The following is a 26,098-nucleotide window of genomic DNA, read 5'->3' as shown; positions in this document are numbered from 1 at the left end:
GTTCCCAACCTTGGCCTTCCTCTCATCAGTTGTTGTCACCATCTCGCCAGACCGCTTAGCAGAGGTAGCCCATTTCTTCTCCTTCTTTTCCTCCACCACCACATCGTCCTCAGCCAGGTCAGCATAAACCACTTCTGCAAGTTCAACAGCAAAGTCAAAGGTAGCAGGTTTATTTGCCCTGACTAACATGCGGACTTTTTGTGGCAATCCCCTCACATAACATTTGATTCTCTGGACCTCAGTGTCAACCATATCAGGCACCAACCTAGATAGTCGGTTGAATTCAGTAGTATACTCACGATGCGTCATCATACCGGCCTTTAAATTCAGGAACTTCATCTCCGTCCTTTCAACCTCGGCATCTGCACAAAACTTCTTCATCACCAACTCTTTCAGATCGTCCCATCTCAACGCCTAGATCTCATCCCTAGTCTTTCTCTGCTCCACACTTTCCCACCAATATATAGCTTCTTCCTCAAATGACTGAGTAGCATAACCCACAGCTTGGTCGGGACGGCATTCGCTAATGCGGATAATCTTGTCCATAGTGGTGACCCATTGGAGAGTAGCGATTGCGTCTCCCAACCCAGTCAGCTTTGGCGGGTCGCATCCTTTGAAGGACTTATAGTTACACCCATCTTGGCCTCTTTTCCTGTCATCGACCTTCAGAGACTTATCCTCACTCGAGGCCTCTCTTTCTCCTCCCCCATCCTTCCTACCATCACCACCTGCCCCTTCAGCAGTTCGTTCACGGCTTCCAGCAGATCTTTCGGGATTCAGGTTCTTCACAGCAGCAACTACAGCTTGAACAATGGCTGCTTGAACTGCAGGGCTAAGTTGAACCTCTTCGTTGTTGTTCTGGTCTCATCCAGCTGCGCTTCCTTCATCTTCGGCGTGGGAAGCTTCTTCTACCGAGGGTTGCCGGACAAGACGAGGCCTGCCACGACGTCCAGTGCGACCCCCAGTTCCAACAATTCCTCCAGCTCCAGCCATTAGTATTCTAAAAGGGAAAACACAAACGTCATCACTCAAGGAATTATTTAGCACATGATTTGTAAAGTAAGTAGTTAATGACGTTGATCAAGTGTAATTAACTATTTGCGTTACTCCTCAGGTTCTACATACTTCCCTTCATGATTTCACTTGTGCTTGTTTATACTCTTAAACGGTTAATCAGTTAAGATCAATTAATCCTATCCCTAACCTGCACTCATTCTTCATTTAGCAAATAAGCCAACATTAACATACACCATTTACCATACACTTTACCTTTACTGAGCTTGCTTGAGTGACACATGGCTATCTTGAACTGGCATCTTCTTTCTTTCTCATTTTAATTCTCATTCTCTGTTCGAGTCTAAGCATGTAGGATGCTTAAATCTCTCGAACTTATGCTCTGATACCAACTTGTAAGGCCCCGAACCCGGTAGCCTTACTTTAGCGTCGGATTTACTCATAAACACAGTTCTTACAAATCAGAGTTCGTTAAAACTTTCGCGGAATATAAAAACTTTCATAAAACATTTCATAACAAAACACGTCTTGTCTTAAAACATCATTTTGTCTTTCAAAATTAACGAACATTAACTTAAACGTCTTGAGTCTTCCGATGCCAGCCTCTTATTCGGTGCCACGTGTCTCCTCAAGCGAGCTGCCTCATCCTACTCACCTGCGTGCATACTAAAAGTCAGCTACGCTGAGTGAGTTCTAGTTAATCGTACGCCATACAATACAACACATACATACATATCCGAAGATACATATCCATACTTCACTAGTTACCCTTCTGTTCTACATACATACTTGCTACCATACATACATACATATCTACAATCACTAACCTCAGTCTACCGAGAGTACGTTCATAGTCCGCCGTCTATACCTGTACTCACGATCGTGAACACGTAAAAGGTCCGCAGTCCTTACCTATGTTCACCATTCATGGTACGTACAAGGTCCGCGGTCCTTGTCATCAGGCGAACTTGGCTTTAGGCGAAGTTGTCATCAGGCGAACTTGGCTTTAGGCGAAGTTGTCATCAGGCGAACTTGGCTTTAGGCGAAGTTGTCATCAGGCGAACTTGGCTTTAGGCGAAGTTGTCATCAGGCGAACTTCGCTTGCAGGCGAAGTTCATCAGGCGAACTTAGCTTGCAGGCGAAGTTGTCGTCTGCAGCTACTGTTCGTTCTTAAATCCCTTAAACACCTTCGTTTCTTAACCAAATAACTCGATTTAGGTACCCACGGGATCGTCTGACCAGCGCCTACAAACCCCAACCATCAAATCGACCTAGCATCGATGTTTAAAGGGTGCGATTTAGGCATATAGGTTACGGGTTCTTTTTATCAATCGATTAACCCATCAAATCATAACCATTTTCAGTAAGATTAGCTTTGTTGGATTCGTTTTTACCATACAAACTCAGATCTATCATTTCTCAAATCAACCCGAACCTACACGAACGATTTCTAACTATAAAAGTACCTTGAACGAGTCGAACTACGAACATGGTTAAGCCTTGATGTTGTTTTGGTCCGTCACAACGTTCCAGCACCAACAAGCTCGGGTTTTCGCCTTCGGATCTTGGTTCGGGTCGTGTGTGTTTTGGGTGTGTGTGTATGGAATATGTGAGAATGAGGATTAAAGGGTGATTAATGGTATTTATATTTAGGGATCATGGGCTTAAGCCCATGGACTCTCCTTCCTTCTTTCATAACCCAAGTCCATAACCCATATCCATTACCCAACACTAGCCCGACCCATACCAACTCCTACTCTATTTATTTATTTCCCGATAACCCGAGTAAACTTTCCCTCTATTATTAAGTAATATAATTAATATCATTTTGGAAATTTCGGGATGTTACAACACTACATAAAAGAACTAAAACACATTGATCATAAATTATACACTTGATCCATGATCCACGGGAACTAAACACACCATGAACTATATCACCATATGCCGAACATCATGAACTAAAAGATAATATGTCGATTTTCTTTCTTGAATCTTGTACAATTTTTGTTGGAGCGTAATATCTCGTATCGTCTAAATTTTTTTATATTCTCTCGTAGGTGATGATGCTATTTGAAATTGACATAAGAAGTGGTTGAACATCAAGGACTCCAAAGAAACTCCTTTTGCCCTTCTTGTAATTAGTTCACGGGGTGAGTAGGAGGCCGGATTTACATCAAACATGAAAAAAGTAAGTGGAATCGGCCATACAGGTTAGAGATACAAATCTCCCACACCTTAACATAGGAAGAAAATAAAATAACTACTAAAAAACCCTTTATGCTCATGTGTTTTATCTTGTTGATGTCATACGTCATTTTTTCTTGTGACTTCTTAACTTTTAAGAAAACAATTGACCTTTTATTCTAGGTATATTAGTTTTTAACGATCCCAACTATTGTCTTTTGGTTACTGCTGGTCTCAACTAATGAATTGGTTACTGATGGTCCCAATTTTTAAAGTATTTGTTTCTAATGGTCCGCGACTAACAGAATCCTAACGCCTTTAGTTTCAGGTCGTCGGGAAAACGTTTTTGGCTGGAAAATTCAAATTTGTTGCCGGAACACACCACATGAACACCGCAACCACCGCCAATTGACTCACCGCTACCCAACTACCACCACTTGAGCACCATAAACCGATTTCAACGATGGTTCTAGGGTTTCCGGCGACCTCAATAATTGAGGCTTTTACTAGAAAACTGTTCCTAAAGGTCTGATACGAAGTTACCAAGATGTTTGGGACGAAAATGTTGAGTTTTCGAGAAAAAAAAATTGAGTTTTCCGGCCAAAACCGTTTTTCCGGCGACCTGAAACTAACGACGTTAGGATTCTGTTAGTCGCGGACCGTTATGAACAAATACTTTAAAAGTTGGGACCATTAGTAGTTAATTCATTAGTCGGGACCAGCAGTGACCAAAAGGCAATAGTTGGGATTGTTAAAAACCAATATACCTTTATTCTAATCACTTTGTAAGCATGTATAATATGCTATTATAATATATGTACATCTATTTATGTTTGTGTGGGTTTTGATTTTTCTAAACAAAAAATAAGAATTAAGCGTTAAAATAGCAAACATAAAATAAAAATAAAATACATGAATAAAGAATATGAAAAAAATAATAACGTAAAATATACAAACTAGCACACAAATCATTATAAATTGGATGTGACTTAATGGTAGAGCATTCACTTTACTAGTGAGAGGTAGGAGGTTCAAACTTCACTATCACCAATTTATATGAGAGATATGAGGGAGCCAGGGTTCGAGCCCTGATCTCACCCGGTTTTACCGGCTCCTCACTGTCATGCCGTTTGGCGGGCGTGGGGGTCGGGTTTTGTCCGGGGAATCCCTCAATAGGTGGACCGCTAGGGGCTCCGTCCGTCTGAACTCGTGGCCGGCTCGGGCTACCTTTAGCCAATAGAAGCCGCGTACGGAGTACCCGGCGTTACTTAGTTAGTCGTTCCAAAAAAAAATAAAAAGCACACAAATCATTATAAATATATCGTTTCATAGGGTATTATTTGTTGAAAAAAAAGGAGATGGTGCGGCAAGTATAAGTGTAAAACTATATACTGAATTAAATACACTCCTTTTCCAATTGCTTTTTTTTATTGTTAAACGATCAAGAATAAAGGCCGACTACTTGGGTAATAATGCAAAAGACGATCACATATGCCCACAGTCACAAAAACATTAGATAGTCTACCATATTCAATTCCGGTGAAAACTCGCGGCCCGAAGGCCGACTACCAGTTGAGCTACAATATAACATTTGTAATCTACCTATATTATTAAAACAATAGACTTTTTGAACAAATGACATTATCTATTAGTTCATCAGTATAGTTTCCATACATACCAAGACTTTTCATATTTTCTTGGTAATCAAATAATTCAAAAGTAAACAATTCAACTCATATATTAATGTTAATAATTGTGGAATTAAATAATTAAATAAAATATTAACTCATAGAGTCTTTAGTCAATCACATTGATTATTGTGTATCAAAAATTCAACCTTGGTTGTTTTTGTTAGCATGTAATAAATAAAAGTGTAATATAAGATGTAATAAATGTCACAAACCTAAATCCAATTATATTATTATGCTTATTTTAAGTGAATGTGATTAATAATAACTATTAAAATTTTAAAGTATATTGTTTAGATATTCCTATTAAAGTTATGAATTTTTAGAACTATATTATTTTCTACAGATATTAACACCGCATTAGTTTATTTTTCTCGGTACAATAGACATCAATTTTTTGGTCCATTATAAATGTTTAACCAATTCGCCTAAATCCAATTACGTTATAGTTTTTATATAACGTGCACGTATTTTTCGGCATGATGCTTCGTAAGGATGGCCGACATGATAAGTTTTAGTTATCTTTTTGACAATATAATTTCTTATGCTAAGTTCTTAAGTTCTATATTGTTTATTTGCAGTATTTATTACAACATTTATTTGTGAAATATATTATAGGGTTTTTTCATGTTTCTAAGATTTTACATTACATTTATTTATGTATTTAAGTTACGTACGTAATAAATATCACGTTGCCGACCCAAAAAGTATACTACAAATTATCTTGTCATTTAAAATTATATGTGTTTGTTAGGAGATTTTTATATTTTCACCCGTATCGTACACGAACAATAGCCTAGTAAATAAATAAATAAGTTTAATAATAATAAAAATAATTTACAAAATTTAACAAAAGGTTGCCGATTAATCATCCAAGTCACCACCTTTAATACATTACCACTTTCTCCTCAATTTACCAGTTACCAGCCAACGGTTTAAGTTGACTTTCACTTTCTTTAATACATTACCACTTTCTCCTCAATTTCCACCCAAACCCAAATTCAATTGTCTTTGTCAAGGTCAACAATGGCGGCCAGACCTGAAATCACCACTCAAACTCTACGCCATCTTCCCGCCAAACCCCTCAGCCGCTTCAAACGCCTTTCAGAGGGTTTCCGATTATCACAATCCGAATTCATCAACACCCATCAAAACCCTAAACATTTCATCTTAAACCACAAACACAACAAATCACTTTACACTCTCCCATTTAATTACCATCAAGAACCACCCACACTTACACCAACCCAACTTGAATTAACATTCAACCCTCATGTCGACATGTTTACGTTTCATGGCTCTTGCAATGGCTTGGTTCTGGTGTCCGGTTATGACGTGGACGGTGGCCATAGGTTAATTGTTTTAAACCCTAGTAAAAAATTGTTTTTTGAAGTACCGGAGTCGGGTTTCGATATTGTTGATGAGATGAGGGAGATTGATATTGTGTCTGGGTTTGGTTATGATTCTGTGATGGATGATTACAAGGTTGTTACCGTCTTGTTTTATAATAGTGATGAGTTTGTTAATGATGTTGAGAATATTTTTGTGCATGTTTATAGCCTTAAGACGGATGAATGGCGGCAGGCATGTCGGTTTCGTTATGATCATACTTATGGTAAGAGTTATCCGGGTGTGTTCGTTAATGGGTTTCTTCATTGGATTGGTATTAAAGATTGCGAAGAAGATTTACGTGTAATTGTTGCTTTTAGTTTAAGCGATGAGACGCTTAGTGAAGTGGCGTTACCCGAGTGTTGTAATGATGCGGATGTTGAGGTTAAGAATGGGATGAAACTTGTTTTGGGTGAAAGGCTTGCGGTGTTTGTGGAAGGTGATGTTTGGGTGATGAAGGAGTATGGGGTGGTGGGATCTTGGACGAAGATTGTACTTGATGGAATCGGTGCTGTTGTGGTTGATCGAACGGTGGTTTTTTATGAGAATGGCGAAGTTGTGGTTGTGGGCGACAAGGAGATGTTGGTGTATGACGTTGAAGGACGGTTGTGTAGACGTTTAAATACCGAGACTTTTGAAGTTAGAGGTATATGTACGTGTTGAAAGGCTTGCGAGTCCGGTGTTGGTGTATAAACTTGATATAATCTTTGTTACAATGTTGGTTTGAACATGCTATGATGGAAATATTCTTACCTGTTGTTTAGAACTTGATATATCCTGCCATGTTTGTGAGATTGTGAGATGTTACATCCTTTGTTTATCTGTGATCGTATCGCATTAAATCGTTCTTAAAAATATCCAAGTCTAGGAGTTTAATTGTATAAATCTAAAAACTGATATTACTAGAGTTCAACTCCATGAACATTAATTATATCACAAGTTTAACTGTTTGTTTAAGTCAGTCAGACCTTTCATAAACAATTGGTGTTCAAAAAACTAACTTGTTACTTTACAAATCTAGCAATCCATTGACAAAGCATTGATGCTTGCCCACCACTATAACAAGACGATAACTCATGCAGTTCGTGTTCTAGTAAATTTGAACTTGAGCATGAACGATTTATAGCATGTGGAAAAAAAAAGATGACACCGATTATAATGGACATATCAAGGCCACCATTCTTAGCAGCAAACAACTTTATTGATCACATGCATCATTTCAGGGTTTTGAGTCTAACTAAATAAATGTTAAATACAACATTTGTATTTTTTATTATATAGTTAAAACGATTTAGAAAGTTTTACGCGCTAAAAAATACATTTTCGTTGACTTTAGACCCGTCTCCCTCGTTTCCACTTTATTTAAAAACTATTTTGTATGTTAGACTCGCTATAAAACCTAACACAAAAACACTAAGATTGGTAACACCAACAGAATTTATCAAAAATGCAATAATTTCTTCAACCAATATCACCCCGGGTTGCTCCTTACAAGGATCCCCTACCTCATCAACGGAAAACATCCAAAACCCAAAAGAAACTGGTAATAAAAAAGGAGGAAAAGGAATTGCAATGATCATAGTCTACTGTAGCCTTCGGAAATATCCCGCTTCAACATTTCATTAAATTCCTGCAAATCCACATACAAGTAGTGAGTTGACTCACAAATGCTTATGTCCGTTGTGTTGATCACGTTACGAAAACAATATTACTACAAAACCAACATTAATCTTATGATTTAGGAGGTTGTATGCATTAAAAGTAAAGTTTAATCGACTTTCTTTCAACCCATTTGGCCCGCTTTAGACAAGGCATCTCAAGTTGACCCCTCACAAGTATACGGGCCAAACATGCTACCTTGTTAATGGGAAGTGACAATAGTCACAATACTAACCTGAGCAAGCTCCTCTTCCATACACAACGCGTTGATAGCATTTTCATCATAAACGTCGTTGCGTAAAGCAGCAGCAGTTTGAACCACTGACGAGAATACTTCTACAGGCGGGTAATGTTCCATTATTTTCTGGGCTGCGTTTTCAAGGTTCATCTACATACATGAACCAGTTCACCGCATCAGTCCAATAACATCAACACAAGCCATGAATCAATGAAATGATTTACGAGGTTTTAGAACAACCTGAAATTCACTCTTTCTTTCGTTTTTATTCATACTCTTTACACTACTGAAACGTCGACTAAGCGAACCCTTTCTAGAAGGTGCCGGTTGAAGCTTATTGGGAATTGGATTTGGATTTGAACTTGAACTTGAACTTGAACTCCCACTACTGAGAGCTTGAGAAACAAATGGCATCATTTGTTGAACCAAACTTGACATATCAAGGTTGCCACTGCCACTGCCACCTCCACCGGGCCCACCCATGCCCGCCAACATACTATTTACATCTTGATTACCATCCATCTGTTGAGCAAGCTGATTGACAGAGTTCATCATTTCCGGGTTTTGAGTGAGTTGACCCATTATATTCCTAAAAAAGTCTTGAGATCCGGGCCCGTTTTGATTGGAAGCACCAGCCAAAATATTATTTAAAGCGTGATTTTGCATAATTTGATTCATGATGGCGGCGGGATCCAACTGGCCGCCAGCAGATGGTTGGTTTTGATTAGCAAATGAAGTAGAAGCGCCGCCACTATTTGTCTGTCGATGTCGTCTCTAATATCACATTTTGTAGACAATTTTAGTGTATATATTACTTGTCTAAACAATTGCATAGCAACGAAAAGCTGATAATTAGAGCTGTCATTGGCTCCCGTTTTGGGCTCAAACCGAACCAGAAACCGAAATTCGGCTTGAATTTTTTTAGTTAACCATTTGGGTTTAAAAATTTGGGGTGGTCGAAAAAGAGGCCCAAAATATAGACTTTGGGTATGCAACTTTGGGACTAATTTTTGTTAACTAAAATGTAAATGATTATTACACATTTGGACCAAAATTTTTGGCCCACGCCATTTATTAATTCCTTATAAGTTACTTAAAATCATTTATTTTGTTCGGCTCAGTTTCTGCTTGATAGCAAAACCGAAATCGAACCGAAAATTTGATTTTTACAAATAGAAATGGAACACGGGCCTACCTTTGGTTGTAAACCTCCCGGACCAAGTCCTAGGGGAATGCTGCTTCGACTGGATGAAGAACCACCTTCTGTTTCACTTAGCGATTTCATTCTTGTGCTACTAGCTCCTGCATCCTGTTATAAGTGGCATTCTGGTAATTGTGGCTAATGGGTCAAAATCGGGTCAGGTTGGCCCATATACACTTTACCCATTTAAAAACCAATCTAAAATTTTGAATTATAAAATAATACTTTTCCTTTTAGCTAATTTTTTTAAGTTAACATGTTTGAGATAAAAGATAACCCAAATCGACCACGGACCAAAACTACCACATCTAGCAACAAACATATAAACGTACTGTCCGAACCTCTGGAAGACCACCATCTGCTTGGCCTAGTTGAAAAAAAACAAACTTCAACACAAATTCACAAACTAAATTAATTAAAAATTTTAAAACTTAACATATTAATTATAAAACATAAACATACCAACAGAACTCTGGTTTCCACTTCTCATGTTATCACCAGCTCCTCTGGTAACTATTATCAAAAGTTTCTTGTAAAACAAAAATAGTTTTCCTTTTTATAAAAACAAGTAATAGAAAACTTACGGTTTATGTTAGCATGCTCTCCTAGGTTTGATTCGACATTAGTTGCCCTTGGACCTATTAAAATGAATGGTATAAGAAAAATACCATGATAACATATGTAGTGGTTAGGTTTTAGTTACTGACCAGGATGGATATGTATGTTAAGGTTTCGTTGACCCGCTCCAATTCCAACAGGACCAAAAAGCCCATGGTTCAATGCAGGATTAGCATCACCACTAAAGAGAGAATTAGTTTGCAGAGGAAACGGTTGAACCATAATAGGATTAGGACCGGAAGGAGATATGTAAACAGCAGGCCCCGCGTTTACAGAAGATTCAGCCTGAAATGTTTACATAAGTACTTGTAAACAATAATATTTATGAAACTATATCATTCAAGAAATATCTAATAACATACGTGTGACTGCCCAATTCGCAGTGTCAGCATTGTACGACCTAACTCTAACAAAAGAGCACCCAAATGTTGCATAGCAAGCCCAGACCGCATTGCTTCGGTTTGAATCTCGGTTCTCATTGTGGCATCACTAACACCCTCCGCTTCCTCTAGCCTTCTTGCTATATGCTACAAAATTGCATAATAAAATTTTAATCTAACTATCATTAGATATATGTTAATTATACCATGGTTTAGAGAAAGGTAAGTACAGATAAAGAATCAACAGCGGGCCCACTAAGAAGACGTTGTGCTTGTCGCATAACAACTGCCAAAGCTGATAATGATGGCAAGCCACGAGCATTGGTGGGTAGTTCTACAGATGGGACGCCTTCCGTACTATCTAAAGGTCATAAAACAATATAAAGATTGTATAGTTAAGTTAATAAGAAATTAATAACTCTTACTTCTGTTTTGAGATAATGTGCGGTCCATGTGGTTCATAAACTCAGAAAGCGTGTGCAACGACTCGGGAATTGGCTGCAGGTGAGTAAACATATACCAAGTAAGGCTGCGTAGAAAATACAGATAATGTATGGGATATCGAAATTCTCCCACGAAAAAATTAGCATAATATAAGACAGTTCAAAACGTGTTTACTACCGTAGCAAGTGTAGGTACAGCTGGCACTGCTTCCACGAGGATTGATTGACTAGGACTTCTAGGCTGGGACTGGTTTACGGTTTCATTTCCATGTGCAACTTGCACAGGAATACTAAACTGTAAACAAGTAGACAGTCAACATATATCAAGTTATAATACCATTTAAATGCACACAACTCATCATGAAACTAAGAAAGAACACAACTCACCTGCATATGCGGTTGTGCAGCACCACCACCAGCAACTAGGCCTTGTCCAAAGAAATTAAGAACCGCCCCAATCACCTTGAACGAGAAAAAAAGATTTTAAACTATAATATTACACCATAAAGCACATTAATGTTCGCTTTATAGACAACAATTTTGAAGAAACGAGAACCTGATTTACATCTGGAGTGCCGCCTTCGTCTTGCTCTCCAACACCAAACGTCCCAAGAACTACACTATGTGAAACATGCCCGACACGAGGACGTGTACCGGTACCATTATCATCTTGTCCTAGGACGAAAATCATAAGTTTAACTTTCTGGAAAATTAAACAGTGTAATGCATACGTCATCACATGTATGTGTGTAAACATATAGGGTGAGGTTCATTACAGAGCAGTATATTATTGCGAGAGGCAAAAGGAATAGACATAAATAGTATACCTTTTTGATCAACGGTTTATATTTTTTTAAAGTTTATATTTTTTAATTGCAAATGTGTATGTTATGCACAAGAAAAATCCATCAAACTAATATGTTCATTTGTTTTCTTAAGGTATCACCAAAATTCACCTGCATTGCTGCTTCTTGCAGTTGTCTCCGCATTGGGGGAGCCAGATGAGGGTTGAAATTCAGATGGTTGTCTAGCCACTAGATGCAGTGTATGCCCGCTTTCGACATCTATAAACTATCAAGGGAAACTACTGATATGATTTATGAAAAACAAATTAAAAAAGTTGTTATTGTAACCTGTTATGAAAATGGTTAGAAACACTCATAAGAGTCATCAATCTTAAGATTTAATAATGAATATGTAACATAATATTAGGATACGATATTCGGAAAGAGGGTCTTCATCTTTCAACACCTTGCCTCTAAAGATCAACCGCTGTTGATCCACCGAAAGACCAACTTCACTAGCTATACTCTCCTTGAATTTTGAAACTGGCATCTGATTTTTTTATATGTGCAAAAAAGGAAACATTTAAAACTAGCAAACAGGGATAACAAATTAAGTACCAAATAAGAGGAGTGGGATGGTATATATACAATACATTTTTGTCGACAATGAAGTTATGTAACTGTGAATCTAACGTCTTGATATTAATCTCCACCGTCGATCCAGAAGCCATTGATTCAGCTCGACTTTGACCTTCATCCGAGTGCTTATCCTCAACACCTTTTGATTTTAAACTTTCAAGTGCAACTTCAGCTATTATCTCACCTTTATCTGATTGTTCATCCGCAACACGAGCAACTTCGGCTATAGTTTCATCTTTATCTGACTGTTTGTCTGTGTAAACAACACAACTAAACCATAATTATGAATAATAACGACTGGTAATAAATTAAGGAATTTTTACATATTTCCCATTCCTAACCCTTTGAAATTACATATTTCCCCAAAATACAAGTTTTTAATGCAAAATGTACAATGCTCTTTAAGCATGGTTTGGGGAAATATGTAATTTCATAGTTTAGGAAGGGGAAATATGTAAATGCCCCTTAAATTAATAATCTATATTTAATAATTAATAGTCTACAGCACCTTTTTGTTTCAAAGTTTCAACTGCAACTTCAGCTACTCTGTCATCTTTATCAGAAGGCTTATCTGCAACGGTACCTTTTGCTTTCGAACTATCAAGAGCAACATCAGCTATACCACTTACACCATCATCAGATTGTTTATTTGTACTTGCATGATCATCAGAATTATGCTGATCGGCCATGATCAAGTATCTTCAATATCTATATTCCAAAACATTATAAGCATGCATTAATCATTGTTCATCTGCATACATTCATCTGGATTCAGTTCTAATTATTTAACTGTTTCGAGGTTAACATAATCCGATAAATTCAGATTCATTCACTAATTAACTATTATTCACATTAATAAAGATTAACGCAGTAATCAATTTGGGGCTTAATTTGTAAACATAATAATAGAATTAGGTTAGGGTTACAAATGAAGGACAAAATTGCGATCGAATATATGAAGGTTAAGACTTGCCGGAATCTGGTATCAGATTTCGATGCCAAAACATGATCGATCGATCGATCGATTGATGACTCTATCAATTTCCATTGCAAGGATCTGCATGTGCATGTGCTTCTTCCAAGCGTTTTTTACTGACAAGGAAACTTTGCACGGTAAAAAAATAATATGCATAGGACGCTTCTTCTCAAAATTACATCTACAACCAACAAACACGTTTGCTATTTGTGTATTTTCATATGTTACGTTAAAAGAGTATAAAATATCATTTTACTTCCTTATTGAAAACAAAATATGTATATATATAAACCCTTTTCCCGGCATTCAGGATACGAAAGATGTGAGTTTTGTATTTCGATCATAAGGTCTCGATAACTATATGAATCGTGATGTGATTACTTTCACACATAGTTCATAAAAGAAGCAAGAATAAATATGTGAGTTTTGTTATGAAAATGCAATGTTTATCAGAATTAGACTAAAGACTATCCTTTCATATTGGAGAGCCATTACAACGTTTTCAGTTGGTGGTTGTACGTTATAAATGTCGGCATTTATCCAGTGAATAAAACCATTATTAGAAACACCATCATCAATATCTTGGTAATTTTTGTTACCGGTGATTGTACAACTTGTCACTTATGCCTAAGTAGTTGTTAACAACCGGTTACCGTTGTTCGAAGCTGCTACTACTAGTATTAACTTTATTGCTTACCCAAATAACCAAATTCACTGATATATGTGTAGACTAACTATCGGACAAGACAAGACTCACTTTTAAAACTACTTCATGGATCAACATCGTCATTGGTCCCTTATAGGTTGCTTGAACGGCAAGTGATGCAGTTAGTGATTTCAACCAGAGTTAACTTGTGCGGAATGATAAATCAAACTATCAACTACGAGAAAAAGAGAGTGTATTTTTTATTTACAAGAAAGATAACAATACAAAAATATAATGATTAACCTCAAGAGACAAGAATATGCTATAATAATTGAAACACTAGAAAAATAGAAAGTTTGGTTACAATTGCTAGTGCAATGTGGACAACAAGCAAGGATGTAGAAGCAAAGGTCCCAATGCTCAAATATCTATTTTTGTGTCCGAGCAAGGTGTAGAAGCATAATTCTTGATGCTATGACATCTATTTGTCACTAGAGCTTTGTCTTTGGGCGTCTTTTAAGACCTTTGAAGGTAGCTTTGGTGATCGCTCAGTTGGTCTTCATAGACGAACTTAACTTTTATGAATCACGACTTACGTTTTCCTCAATAACTCTATTCTAGCATTCTATCTAGATGGACATCACATAACTTCCAACAATCTTCCCTAAGCATTGAAAGGAAAATACATAAATTATATTCCAATATTATATTGAAAAGAAAAAACTTAAAACCATCGAAAATTTAAAGAATAAGATGACGTTCATCAATATTACAATAGAGGAAGGCTAGAGACACAGAGAACGATGAAGACTATAACAAAAAAAAAAAAAAAACTCCTTTCAACCAATCATTAACAATTTAGCATTTTAATTATTTGAATTTTATTATATATTTATTCATTTGTTTTGGATTGGATGAGATAAATTGGAACTCACTCTACTGTTGAGAGGTAGGGGTTCAAAACTCACTATCACTAATTTATATGGGAGATATGAGGGATGATCCTGGATTGCCATGGTTCGAGTCCTGATCTCACCCGGTTTTACCGACTCATTGTTGTCATGCCGTTTGGCGGGCGTGAGGGTCAGGTTTTATCCGGGAATCCCTCAATAGTTGGTTCTTTCAAAAAAAAAAAATTGTTTATATATTAATTAATCTAGCTAGTGCTGTCGCCGTCAAAGAGTTTTACACACTATACGCATCGCTCACTCCGCACCCACCCGATTCTCCTTCAAACAACCCAAAACCTCCTTCACTACACAAACAATAATCATCATCTTCCGATGAACAACAATAACGACGGCAACAATCGCCGGTATCCTCTCGGTATCGGAAACAACCCCCGCGGCGGTGGTGGTAGTCATTTCCAAGCTAACCCTAATTACCACCACCGTAATCCAAATCAATTTCAACAACACCAGTCACACTACCTGCCGCCAAATCAACAGCACTACAATCAGAGGCAACAGTGGCAAAAGCTCAACCCTAACGCCCCTGGTTCTTCTACTGCAAATAATAATAATAATAATAATATCAATTATGAAGTCGAAAAAACTGTGCAGTCGGAAGCCAGCGTAGTAGATTCTAGGTCAAATTTCGAATTCCATATTATTTACAAATATTTACTTGTTTCTTGTTCTTCAAACTGCAACGCTTGGCTTTAATGTGCATAGTTAGGTTTGTTTGTATTTTTTAATGCTGTGATATGATATATTGATATGATGATATAGTATAAAATCAGTGGTTGGTAGGTTTACAGGTTCACCTGGCATTGCTAGTGTGAAAAATCTGATAGAATAATCATAGTTAGTTATTAAAACCCCTCTCTTCTTGCACCTAGGCCCATTTTCCAGGCGAGGCCCAATATATGCGTTTCTAGACATATTTTGCGCCTTGAGTGACAAAATTTTTTGTAGATGCATATGTTTTTTGTGTTTTTAATTTGATTGAGGAAAATTTATGAAGTTTTTAGACCTAAACAATGCTCAATAGCTACCAAGGACCCTTAGGAGTTAGGAAATTAAGATGTTGTTTCCGAGAATTATCTTGACTGACTCTACGTTCTTTTGGTGCGTGAGAAACTGAAGTTCTCTCTTTACTTTAATTCTGTAATGTTTGCATACATGTCTATGTTGTGGTTTAAACTATTTGTAAACTGGCAGTGAAGTTATTTACTTATTTATTTATCCGTTTTGTGGTTTTAGTTCTCAAGATTGGAAGGCACAGTTAAACATACCGGCAGCGGATAATCGTTACAAGACTGAGGTATGCATGCGACAGCTGACATTATGTGATGTGCTGCTTAATAATAATAATAGATCCTTTCTGGAGCTTGTTTTATTACCTTTTTCATTTTCTGTGTATAGTAAATAGCATATCTGTTGTTTATGATTGTCATTATGCTACCGTGTTGTTAATAGCAAGGGCTGTATCATCTGACTAAAAAAAGTAACGCAACCTCACAAACCTACAAAATGGATGGTCGAGCATACATGTTTCGTCTTTTTAGAGAAAATCAAAAGCATAATAAGAGTCATTGTTATTCTGTATTAGTGGCAGTCGACTCTTATAGTGGATGACGCAAATACAGTTTTAATGATGAAGGGCAAATATCTAACTTTAAGTTAGAATCTTGAAAATAAAACTTTTGATTACTGTGGGATATTCCAAAAATTGAAGATGAATCACTTTATGAGATGAAGTATTTACTATCTTTTGACAGTTTTTTTATACTCTAGTCTGTTAGTCTGTTAATTTGTGTCATGTATTATGATAGTAGATGATCATATTTTTTTCTGTATTTTACTATACAGGATGTCACAGCTACAAAAGGAAATGAATTTGAGGATTACTTCTTGAAACGAGAGCTACTTATGGGAATCTATGAAAAGGGTTTTGAAAGACCTTCTCCTATACAAGAAGAAAGTATTCCGATTGCTTTAACCGGTAGTGATATTCTCGCGAGAGCTAAAAACGGAACCGGGAAAACCGCAGCCTTTTGCATTCCCGCTCTTGAGAAAATTGATACAGACAACAATGTTATCCAAGGTTATTATTTACATGTCTTTAATACCTGCAAATGATATAATTGCTAACTTATGGTGTCAATAATATATACAGTTGTGATTCTGGTTCCAACCAGAGAATTAGCTCTTCAAACATCACAAGTTTGCAAGGAACTTGGAAAGCATTTACAAATTCAAGTAATGGTCACAACTGGAGGAACAAGCTTAAAAGATGACATCATGCGTTTATATCAACCCGTTCATTTACTCGTTGGTACTCCTGGACGAATTCTTGATCTTACCAAAAAAGGAATTTGCAAACTTAATGACTGTGCAATGCTCGTTATGGATGAGGTATCAATATTTAATAATAACATTCTCTCAGTTTACTTTAGTAATTACTGTTTGGTTATTTGGTTCTGACTTTAGTTCTTTTATATTTCAGGCTGATAAGTTATTATCTCCTGAGTTTCAACCGTCTGTGGAGGAGCTAATCAGTTTTCTTCCTGCGAACCGACAAATTTTAATGTTTTCAGCAACATTTCCTGTTACTGTCAAAGATTTCAAAGACAGATACCTGAAAAAAACCGTATGTTGTAAACTTAATGGATGAGCTTACCCTTAAAGGTATCACACAATACTATGCTTTTGTAGAAGAAAGACAAAAGGTTCACTGCCTCAACACACTTTTCTCAAAGGTTTGGTCACAACTCACAAATTGACTTGTAAACGAACCAAACGAACATGAACAAAGCATGTTCGTGTTTGTTCGTACTTTAACCAAACAAACGATCGAACATGAGCATTTAAACATATGGGATTTTTTTGTTCGTGTTCATTTGTTAAGGAAGTCAACATGTTCGTGTTCGTTGATCTTCATTCTTCAACAATATAAGCGAACGAACATAACTGAGCTAAAACCAGTTAAAAGTAATGTGGAGAACAATGTGTTGTACCTAAAAGGTTGTTAAAACTAAACTGTGCAATGGGCCAAAAAATTTTAAATTGTAAACAAACAAACTTAGAAAAACTTTAATGAACATAAATGAACGAACGATATATGTGTTCATTCATTCATTTAACTAAATGAACAAAAAATTTTTTCATGCTCATTTGTATATAAAATAAACGAACTTTCCGCCATACGGTTCACGAACTGTCTGCTGAACGTTTGGTTCGTTTACATGCCTACTTGCAACTAGAACATCTTTTTCTTCTTTCTTTTTGAAATATACCATCTACAAGCTTCATTATTTGATGGTTTATGTGCAGCTGCAAATAAACCAATCCATTATTTTCTGCAACTCTGTGAACCGTGTAGAGCTATTAGCCAAGAAGATTACAGAGCTAGGCTATTCTTGCTTTTATATTCATGCTAAAATGTTGCAAGATCACCGTAATCGAGTGTTCCATGACTTCCGTAATGGAGCATGCAGAAATCTTGTTTGTACAGGTACATGTTAAAATGTTACTAAAAATTTATTTAAAAAAACAGGAATAACTAATTTTGTTTCTGTTATAACAGATCTATTCACAAGGGGTATAGATATACAAGCGGTCAATGTTGTTATCAATTTTGATTTTCCTAGGAATGCCGAGACGTATTTGCATAGGGTATGTTTTTAAACAAATTAACATGCTTGAGCTAATGTTATGAAGTGAAGTATTGGTGTTGTGATTGTAGGTGGGTCGGTCCGGAAGGTTTGGACATTTGGGTTTGGCTGTGAATTTGATAACTTACGAAGACCGCTTTAACTTGTATGCAGTCTGATATTTCCAAGTGACATGTCATTGTATACTTTCCAGTATTCGTAATTTATGTCTTTGTGCTATTTTACAGGTATAGAATTGAACAGGAGTTGGGAACTGAGATAAAACAAATTCCTCCTCAAATTGATCAAGCTATCTATTGCCGATGACTCATGGAATTTGCTTTGAAATGGTTAGTAAGTTGGTTATCTTATGTGCTTCTTGTAATGTGTGGTAATTGACACTAAATGCTCATAATATTGCACGTGTCAATGTTCAATAGAGGTGTCAATATGGGTCTGTTGGGTAAAAATCTCGGCTAAATTGGTAAAATCCTGGTTTAAGAATTTTCCTTACCCATTTGGGTAAACTAGTCATCGAAACCAAATTATTGATCAATTAAAACCGGTTTGGTTACTTTAACCACTTAAGCTGATTTTATTTTTTAATTTCTTTTTTGTGTTTAGCATATTAAAAACAGTTGCTATATGTTTGAAAAAAAAATTATTAATGTTTGAAACAGTATTACACTATTACTATCTTTTTAAAAAATATAAGTGTACGCTTTAACATTTTATCAACCCTCATTGAACAAATCTGCTAAGACTAAGTTTGTAGCACCAGAAATGAAGGGTTACCGATGGGCTTAGAACCATGTCTACTCTAAAAACTTAGTTTAATTAATTGAACATTACAATATGTGTGTGTGTGTGTGTGCGCGCGCGCGCCAAGTTCAATAGAAATGCACGCAGTCTCGTGGTTCGTAGTTTGTACCAAATACGTGGCTTGCGAGAACTTTTATGGTTATAATAGCATCACATACGCTTAACACAACATTACAACATTTAAAGATAGAAAACTTAAAATGAGTTGATTTAACATAATGAAATTTTGAAGAGCTTACGCCCTGCTTGCGGTGCGCGCATATAATGTATATATGCGTGAACCCTCAGGTGGGCAAAAGTAAAATTGCACTAATTTTGACATTATTTTACTAATCTCATGAAAATAACGTTAAAAGTGACGGAAGGTTAATCAGGCATCATGTGGTGGCGTTGATAGCCGAAAGACAAGGGCACATGCACCAATCAGCCGGTGTCCCGATGATTGAGTGCTATGTGCCTTATGTCCAAGGCTTGATGCAAAACTACTATCGAGCCGGGGGTCTCACCGGAAGCAGTCTCTATATCCCTATGGGATAGAGGTAAGGCTATCTACATCTTACCCTCCTCAGACCCTACCATAGCATTGCTATTGGTGGGATATACTGAGTACGATGATGATGATGATGATGATGATGATGATGATGAAATTTTGAAGAGCTTAAGTGAAGGATGACAACAATACATGTTCTCTAACTACCTAAATTTGTTCTCTCAATATCTGAATTTAAGGTGCAATTCATAGTTAAACGATGCCTCTAGGTATAGCTTAGGATGCTGTGCATATATCTTTTTAGGTTGTACATATATGTTAAATTATATCTGAATTTTATAAACACTTGGAATTACTTAACAAGGGTGTGATAAAAATTTATAGAAATGAGATGCTGCTGTTTTTATTACATGTTGTGCTTGACCCCTCTGAGTTGTATTAATTCTACTTCATATATTTCTAGTGTTTTGTGATCAATTTAACAAATTACCTTATTTCAGTGAACTCTGCAGATTTAAAACATTTCGATTTTTGAATCAACATGAAGAAAGGAGTTGCTGGTTCATGAAACATGGGATAGAGAATTACAGCAATTCAACACAACCGGTTTACAAATGTTAGGATCTTTTTCGCACCTCTCCTTTTAGTTTAGAATCTGTTATGCTAGTTGTAGCTGATTGTGGTGAATAGCATGTACTCATGTAGTTTGTTCTGCATTTCACAAAAACTAAAAAAAAGAAAAAAAAACCAAAAAAAAAAGAAGGAAAAACCTCTTGCTGAGTATTTTTTTTTTCACAGTTTATGTTGGTATGAACTTGAAACTTCCGTATTTGATCTTTTTTCACATTAACAGTATATGTTTCTTGACTTTTTTGAAATGATTCTCATTAGTAGCTAGGCAATATAAACGATATTTGAGACGTCATAGCCGTCACCGATTGTTAATCTTAATATCTTATCGTGTATAAACCAATTTTAAGTTGACAACCGTATTAATTATACGTAATGCGGCTCAGCTGTATAAAGTGGGGCAAAAGAGATACTTATGCTGTTATATAACCATTTTATAGGTTATAGTTAAAACAATATGCATAAATGTTTATTTAGTTTCCTTTAAGTTAGTTATGTATTGAACGAACGAGTAATATATCACCAACATATACCAATATGCTTGACTAAGCCTGGTAAAATAAGCAAAATAGGTTGACCATTTTTAGAAAACTTTAAATTTGGTTTGGATAGAAATGTATGATAATAAGACATTTTTGTAAACAAATATCAGTATATATTTTTACGATTGTGCGTTATTGTTAGCGACAATCATTGTTCAACATGTAATTCCGGCCTATGCCAGACCATCTTAGCCCCAACACTTGAAATGTAAATCAATCTCACTCAGCGGCAAGGTGATTGACGCTTAGGATAGGATCGGATGGCGACAAACATTGGTCGTGTTGGTGCTAACCAGTTTCGAAAAGTCATGATTTAGCTAGTTTTATAAGAGTCCCGTTGGTGGTATTTTCAAGTTAATCCACTTGAAAATACCACCAACGGGACTCTTATAAAACTAGCTAAATCATGACTTTTCGAAACTGGTTAGCACCAACACGACCAATGTTTGTCGCCATCCGATCCTATCCTAAGCGTCAATCACCTTGCCGCTGAGTGAGATTGATTTGCATTTCAAGTGTTGGGGCTAAGATGGTCTGGCATAGGCCGGAATTACATGTTGAACAATGATTGTCGCTAACAATAACGCACTATCATTAAGCATTTAATAGATTACTTATCAATGTTACAAATACCTTCCTATGATGATGATCATGTACAACAATAAGTTTCTTAGTGTCACCAAAACAATTTCAGACACTCTTAAGTGTCGCTACTAGTATTAAATATCTTCAAAATTTCTTCCATCTAGCTTCAACTCGTTTAATAAACAACCACCTTATCGCCGGCTATGTAATTATTTTTTCTTTCTAACTAGTGTCTTGCTAGTCCTTGCTTAAAAAGTTTCCCCGGTTTCAAAAATAGAAATAAAATTATATAAAAAAATGTGGCATAAATATTAAAGTACCGATTATTTTTGCTACAATAGTAAAAACCCATCAAATAGCTCTTATTCGTTTTCTCATAAAACAGGTTTTTGTCACATACTAGTGGTAAAGCTTGGACAAAAAACACTTGTGGGGTGAGGTGGTGGGGACTCAATAAGTATAAAAATTTTAAAGAAAAACACGAAAAAAATAGGAAGCCGGTGCCATCCGGGCCATAAGGAAACTTCCCCTTTGCCACCCTCTAAGAGCATTCCCAGCTCATCCCCCATCCTTATAATTACACTAAATAACACTATATTTCCCTCTACAGTTTAATTAAATAATATTTTTTTATACTTTTATTATTACAGTTTTCTCTCTGCACCATATAATTTACAAATTCACTACCTTTACCCCAAATTTACAAAAAATCACTACTATTTTCTCTCCACACTATAATTTACACTTACAACCACTTAAAATCTCACCCTATAATTTACAAATTCTCCTCACATAATTATAGTGGATGGGCTGAGAATGCTCTTAAAGAGAGAAAAACGAGAAAAGGAATAAAAAAAAAGTATGACAATATAAATCAACGAATTTCAATTATAAAAAAAAAATTGTCGGTTCGCTTAATGAAAACAAGATCGTGGGTGAAGGCTTCATAAGCACCGCGCGTGTATAAAAAAACAGAATCTTATGAATCTAATCTCCATGTTAATGTTTGACAAACGCCGATAATTATTCTCTTCGATCAGTCAGTTAACGAAAGAAAACAATATTAAAGAGAAAAGACAGTTTTTAGACAATGTTTTTAATTCATTTATGCTTACAACCTCAAAACAAACTACTGACTAAATATATATAGCCATATGCAAGGAAAGTTGTGTTCCCGAGTTACATTTAAGAAGAGAAAAGAAAAGAAATGAAATTAGGAGAGAAAAGAAACAAAATAAAAGGAAAAAATTTGGTTTTATTTGGTGTTCCAGAGTTTAATGAAAATGAAAAGAAAGGAAAGAAAATTTAACATTTTACATGTTCCTGAATCAGGAAGAAAAGAAAAGAAAGTTACGATTTTACTAATATACCTCTTTTAGAACTAAAATAAAATTTACATGTGATAACATATCAAAATAATTTCATGAATATATAAAAGCAATCCTTATCAAGATTTTTAACAATTAAGAGTTTTATTACTATTATATCATTTAAGTAAAACTAAAACAAAAAATATGTGAGATAAACGAGCCGAGCACATTTTGGCTTGCGAGGGCTCGAGCGTGGCTCATTTCAAGCACCTTTTCTAAAATTCCAACTCGACTCGGGCTCGAGCGCGGCTCGTTTCAAGCACTTTTTTCTAAAATTCCAACTCGACTCGGGCTCGAGCTCGGCTCGTTTCAAGCACTTTTTCTAAAATTCCAACTCGACTCGGGCTCGAGCTCGGCTTGTTTCAAGCACTTTTTCTAAAATTCCACGGCTCGTTTCAAGCACTTTTTCTAAAATTCCAACTCGACTCGGACTCAAACTCGGCTCGTTTCAAGCACTTTTTCTAAAATTCCAACTCGACTCGGGCTCGAGCTCGAGCTTGGCTCGTTTCAAGCACTTTTCTAAAATTCAAACTCGACTCGTGAGTTGGTTTACTCTTCTTTTCAGGTGGCATAGAAAGAGGAAAAAATAGCAAAAGATAATCCACAAGGCAAAGTCAATACTTTGTGCTCAATCTCAACACCTAGATCAAAGTCAACTTGTATGTTAATGGTTTGATACAAAAGAAATACGGGTGTTTAGTTTGCAGTGGCAGCTGGGTCATTTCACATGCTGATCATCATTTTGCTAAAAAATCACAATATGCTTCTTATAATAGGAACAGTCAACTTAGAAATCATCAAAAATAAATTGGAAATCACTATGAGAATGTGGATCAAGAATGTTGTTTAAGAAATAGTCTTAGTGTACTCAGGTTAAAAATTTGTCAAAGTCAAAGGCTGAGTCAACTGGCATATTTTACCAGACTCAGGTCTGTTCATATTTAAAATATGTTATTCTGGTTCAAAGGTTTGTATCTTGGTAATCTTATATGGCAACAATTTGATCAAGTTAACAGATTAGTTTTAGCCATGATTCGTAGGCAACGAGCAAACACATGACACATTTGACATGTTATCAGAAGTACTTAAACTACTCACTTCAATACCTGAAATAACTTTGGTATATAAACGACAAATTATACCCTTGGTAAAATACCTCTGGTTAAAAACGCAGAAATTTGAGCACGTAACTGACTTGACCTGTTTTTCAGCCATGAAAATGATCGGTTAACAGTAGCTATTTGTCCACTTCACGAGAGTGTGAATAAAACCCGAATTCAAATTAGTTTGACTCGTTTCAACTAAAACAAATCTGTCCTGAATTACCATATAAGAGCAGCGCACAACCCATTAAAACAAACAACCTACGCACAATATGTTTACGCGGTAAATTAATCAAATATTGGTACTTTACTAAAATACCCCTGATGCAATATTTTGACCTGTATAGGTTCTCTACATTTAGACCAAGTTCTTTATGTAAACACAACTAAAAGTAGCTACCATCGTAACACGTGACAAAGATATAAAGCTGCAAAAACAGCCCCGAACTTGAGTGATCAAAACAAACTCGAACTTGACAATTACCCGTAACTGATGTGACCCATTTTTCAGCCATGAAAATGACCCGTTAACAGTAGCTATGTCCACTTCACAAGACTATGAATAAAACCCGAATTCAAAATAGTTTAACTTGTTTCGAATGAAACAAATCTGTCCTGAATTAGCATACAAGAGCAGGCACGGCGCGTTAAAACAAACAAGCTACACACAATATGTTTACGCGGTAAATTATTCAAATTTTGGTACTTTACTAAAATACCCTGATGCAACTTTTTGACCTGTATATGTTTTCTATAATTAGACCAAGTTCTTTCTGTAAACACAACTCAAAGTAGCTGCCATTATAACATGTGACAAAGTTATAAAACTGCAAAAACAGACCCGAACTTGAGTGATCAAAACAAACCCGAACTTGATTAACTGCTAAACAGAATTCCACATAATCATAAACAATCCCAAGATCCATAACCAAATAGTAAAATACCCAACAAAGAAATAGTCATAAATGTACGAAGTTACTAAAAAGAAAAAATAAAAACTTCAACTAAATAAACGCATCATAAACTCATTTAGTTACCGGAATCCATCATATCTGTTAGCAAGCCCAACCGTATCTGAGGAGGACAACTAAATAACGCCTGTGCATCTGCTTGGTTGGCCACCAAGTACCTTAAAGCCCTCCTTATTTCACGGGGTTCCAAACCCATTGGTTCCAATGCATTGTAAATTTCCTCTCCCGTGTACTCGCGATGATAAACTCTGTCTAGTATTTTATTGCCTTCAAAAATAGCATTAGCCACACTACCAACATTATTCATAATCATAGAGGCTAAATCTTCATTTTCTTGTTCAGCTTTTCTTTTTCTAGTCTTGCATTTCTTCGCACTTGATGGTTGCTCAGCTAGAGAAGATGTAGGATGTAGCACTTGAATATCATCGTCAATATCAAATTGGCTTTCCAGTATTACATCATTTGCAGCACAGAAATTATCCACTTCTGGAAAAGTTTCTAAGTTAACGTTGTCATTCTTTTGGAATCGTGCATTTCTCTCTTTAGCAGTTTCAGCTTGTGCACCGGATTCCCCTGTCCTTCGCAAAAAGTTCTAGCATTTCATTAAAGTTTGATACTTTCTTCGTCTTCAACGCTTTAGATTCAGGGTTCGACTGTTTAACAAAATCAAGATGATTAGTTTTATAAACGATAAGCAAAATATTCATGCATATAATTAAAGTAGGGGTGGGTTTTTTAACCGCACCAGAACCGAATCAGACCTGAGGTGAGTCGAGACCTGATATAACCTAACCTAAAAACAACCAACCCGAAAGAACGATAAGCTTGAACCCGAGTTAAGGATGCATGCCAAATTCACCCATTTATCATTTACAAAATAGCAAAAAAAGACTTACTTTTAATTTTTTTCTTAAGACAGTATACACATCTTATTTAAATTGAAAATACATAAGAACTCTTCATGCTCATTTGATAACCTATTACGCCCCAACCAAATAACCACATAAATAACCAGAAGAAACCTGTTAAATTAAGGATTACCTATATTAATTTATCCCAGACTTCATCCTCTGCTTCAATTAATTGAGTAGTTGAGTTCCATGAGAATCCACACAACGACGTTCC

At 36.1% G+C, this 26,098-nt stretch overlaps 3 protein-coding genes and 1 pseudogene across 4 annotated transcripts; 2 read left to right on the top strand and 2 right to left on the bottom strand.

Moving 5' to 3' along the window:
• Positions 1-5,915: 5,915 nt before the first annotated feature.
• Positions 5,916-6,941, top strand: LOC143574126 (F-box/kelch-repeat protein At3g06240-like). Its single transcript, XM_077058833.1, has one exon. It carries the CDS (start codon positions 5,916-5,918, stop codon positions 6,939-6,941), a length of 1,026 nt encoding a protein of 341 aa, XP_076914948.1.
• Positions 6,942-7,854: 913 nt separating this feature from the next.
• Positions 7,855-12,930, bottom strand: LOC143574125 (uncharacterized). The gene is made up of 18 exons (XM_077058832.1): positions 12,750-12,930; positions 12,256-12,494; positions 12,035-12,152; positions 11,774-11,881; positions 11,374-11,492; positions 11,205-11,279; positions 10,996-11,112; positions 10,800-10,872; positions 10,605-10,735; positions 10,357-10,521; positions 10,084-10,279; positions 9,943-10,014; positions 9,839-9,889; positions 9,718-9,743; positions 9,371-9,484; positions 8,416-8,949; positions 8,173-8,325; positions 7,855-7,908 (listed from the first exon to the last, which is right to left on the bottom strand). Exons 1-18 carry the CDS (start codon positions 12,928-12,930, stop codon positions 7,855-7,857), a joined length of 2,526 nt encoding a protein of 841 aa, XP_076914947.1.
• Positions 12,931-15,146: 2,216 nt separating this feature from the next.
• On the top strand, positions 15,147-20,518 carry LOC143574124 (DEAD-box ATP-dependent RNA helicase 8-like; annotated as a pseudogene). The gene is made up of 10 exons (XR_013142536.1): positions 15,147-15,451; positions 16,026-16,128; positions 16,677-16,911; positions 16,984-17,222; positions 17,314-17,566; positions 18,141-18,321; positions 18,394-18,482; positions 18,553-18,626; positions 18,709-18,814; positions 20,285-20,518. The product of XR_013142536.1 is annotated as a DEAD-box ATP-dependent RNA helicase 8-like (transcript).
• Positions 20,519-25,031: 4,513 nt separating this feature from the next.
• LOC143574123 (uncharacterized) lies at positions 25,032-25,836 on the bottom strand. The gene is made up of 2 exons (XM_077058831.1): positions 25,833-25,836; positions 25,032-25,546 (listed from the first exon to the last, which is right to left on the bottom strand). Exons 1-2 carry the CDS (start codon positions 25,834-25,836, stop codon positions 25,032-25,034), a joined length of 519 nt encoding a protein of 172 aa, XP_076914946.1.
• Positions 25,837-26,098: the final 262 nt, after the last annotated feature.

This window comes from Bidens hawaiensis, unplaced genomic scaffold (genome assembly GCF_021521415.1).
Source record: "Bidens hawaiensis isolate Kalapana, Puna unplaced genomic scaffold, B.hawaiensis_p1.1 tig00026851_1, whole genome shotgun sequence".
Lineage (NCBI taxonomy): Eukaryota > Viridiplantae > Streptophyta > Magnoliopsida > Asterales > Asteraceae > Bidens > Bidens hawaiensis.
The sequence above is the reverse complement of the archived record's forward strand: the minus strand, read 5'-3'. Positions and strand labels throughout refer to the sequence as shown.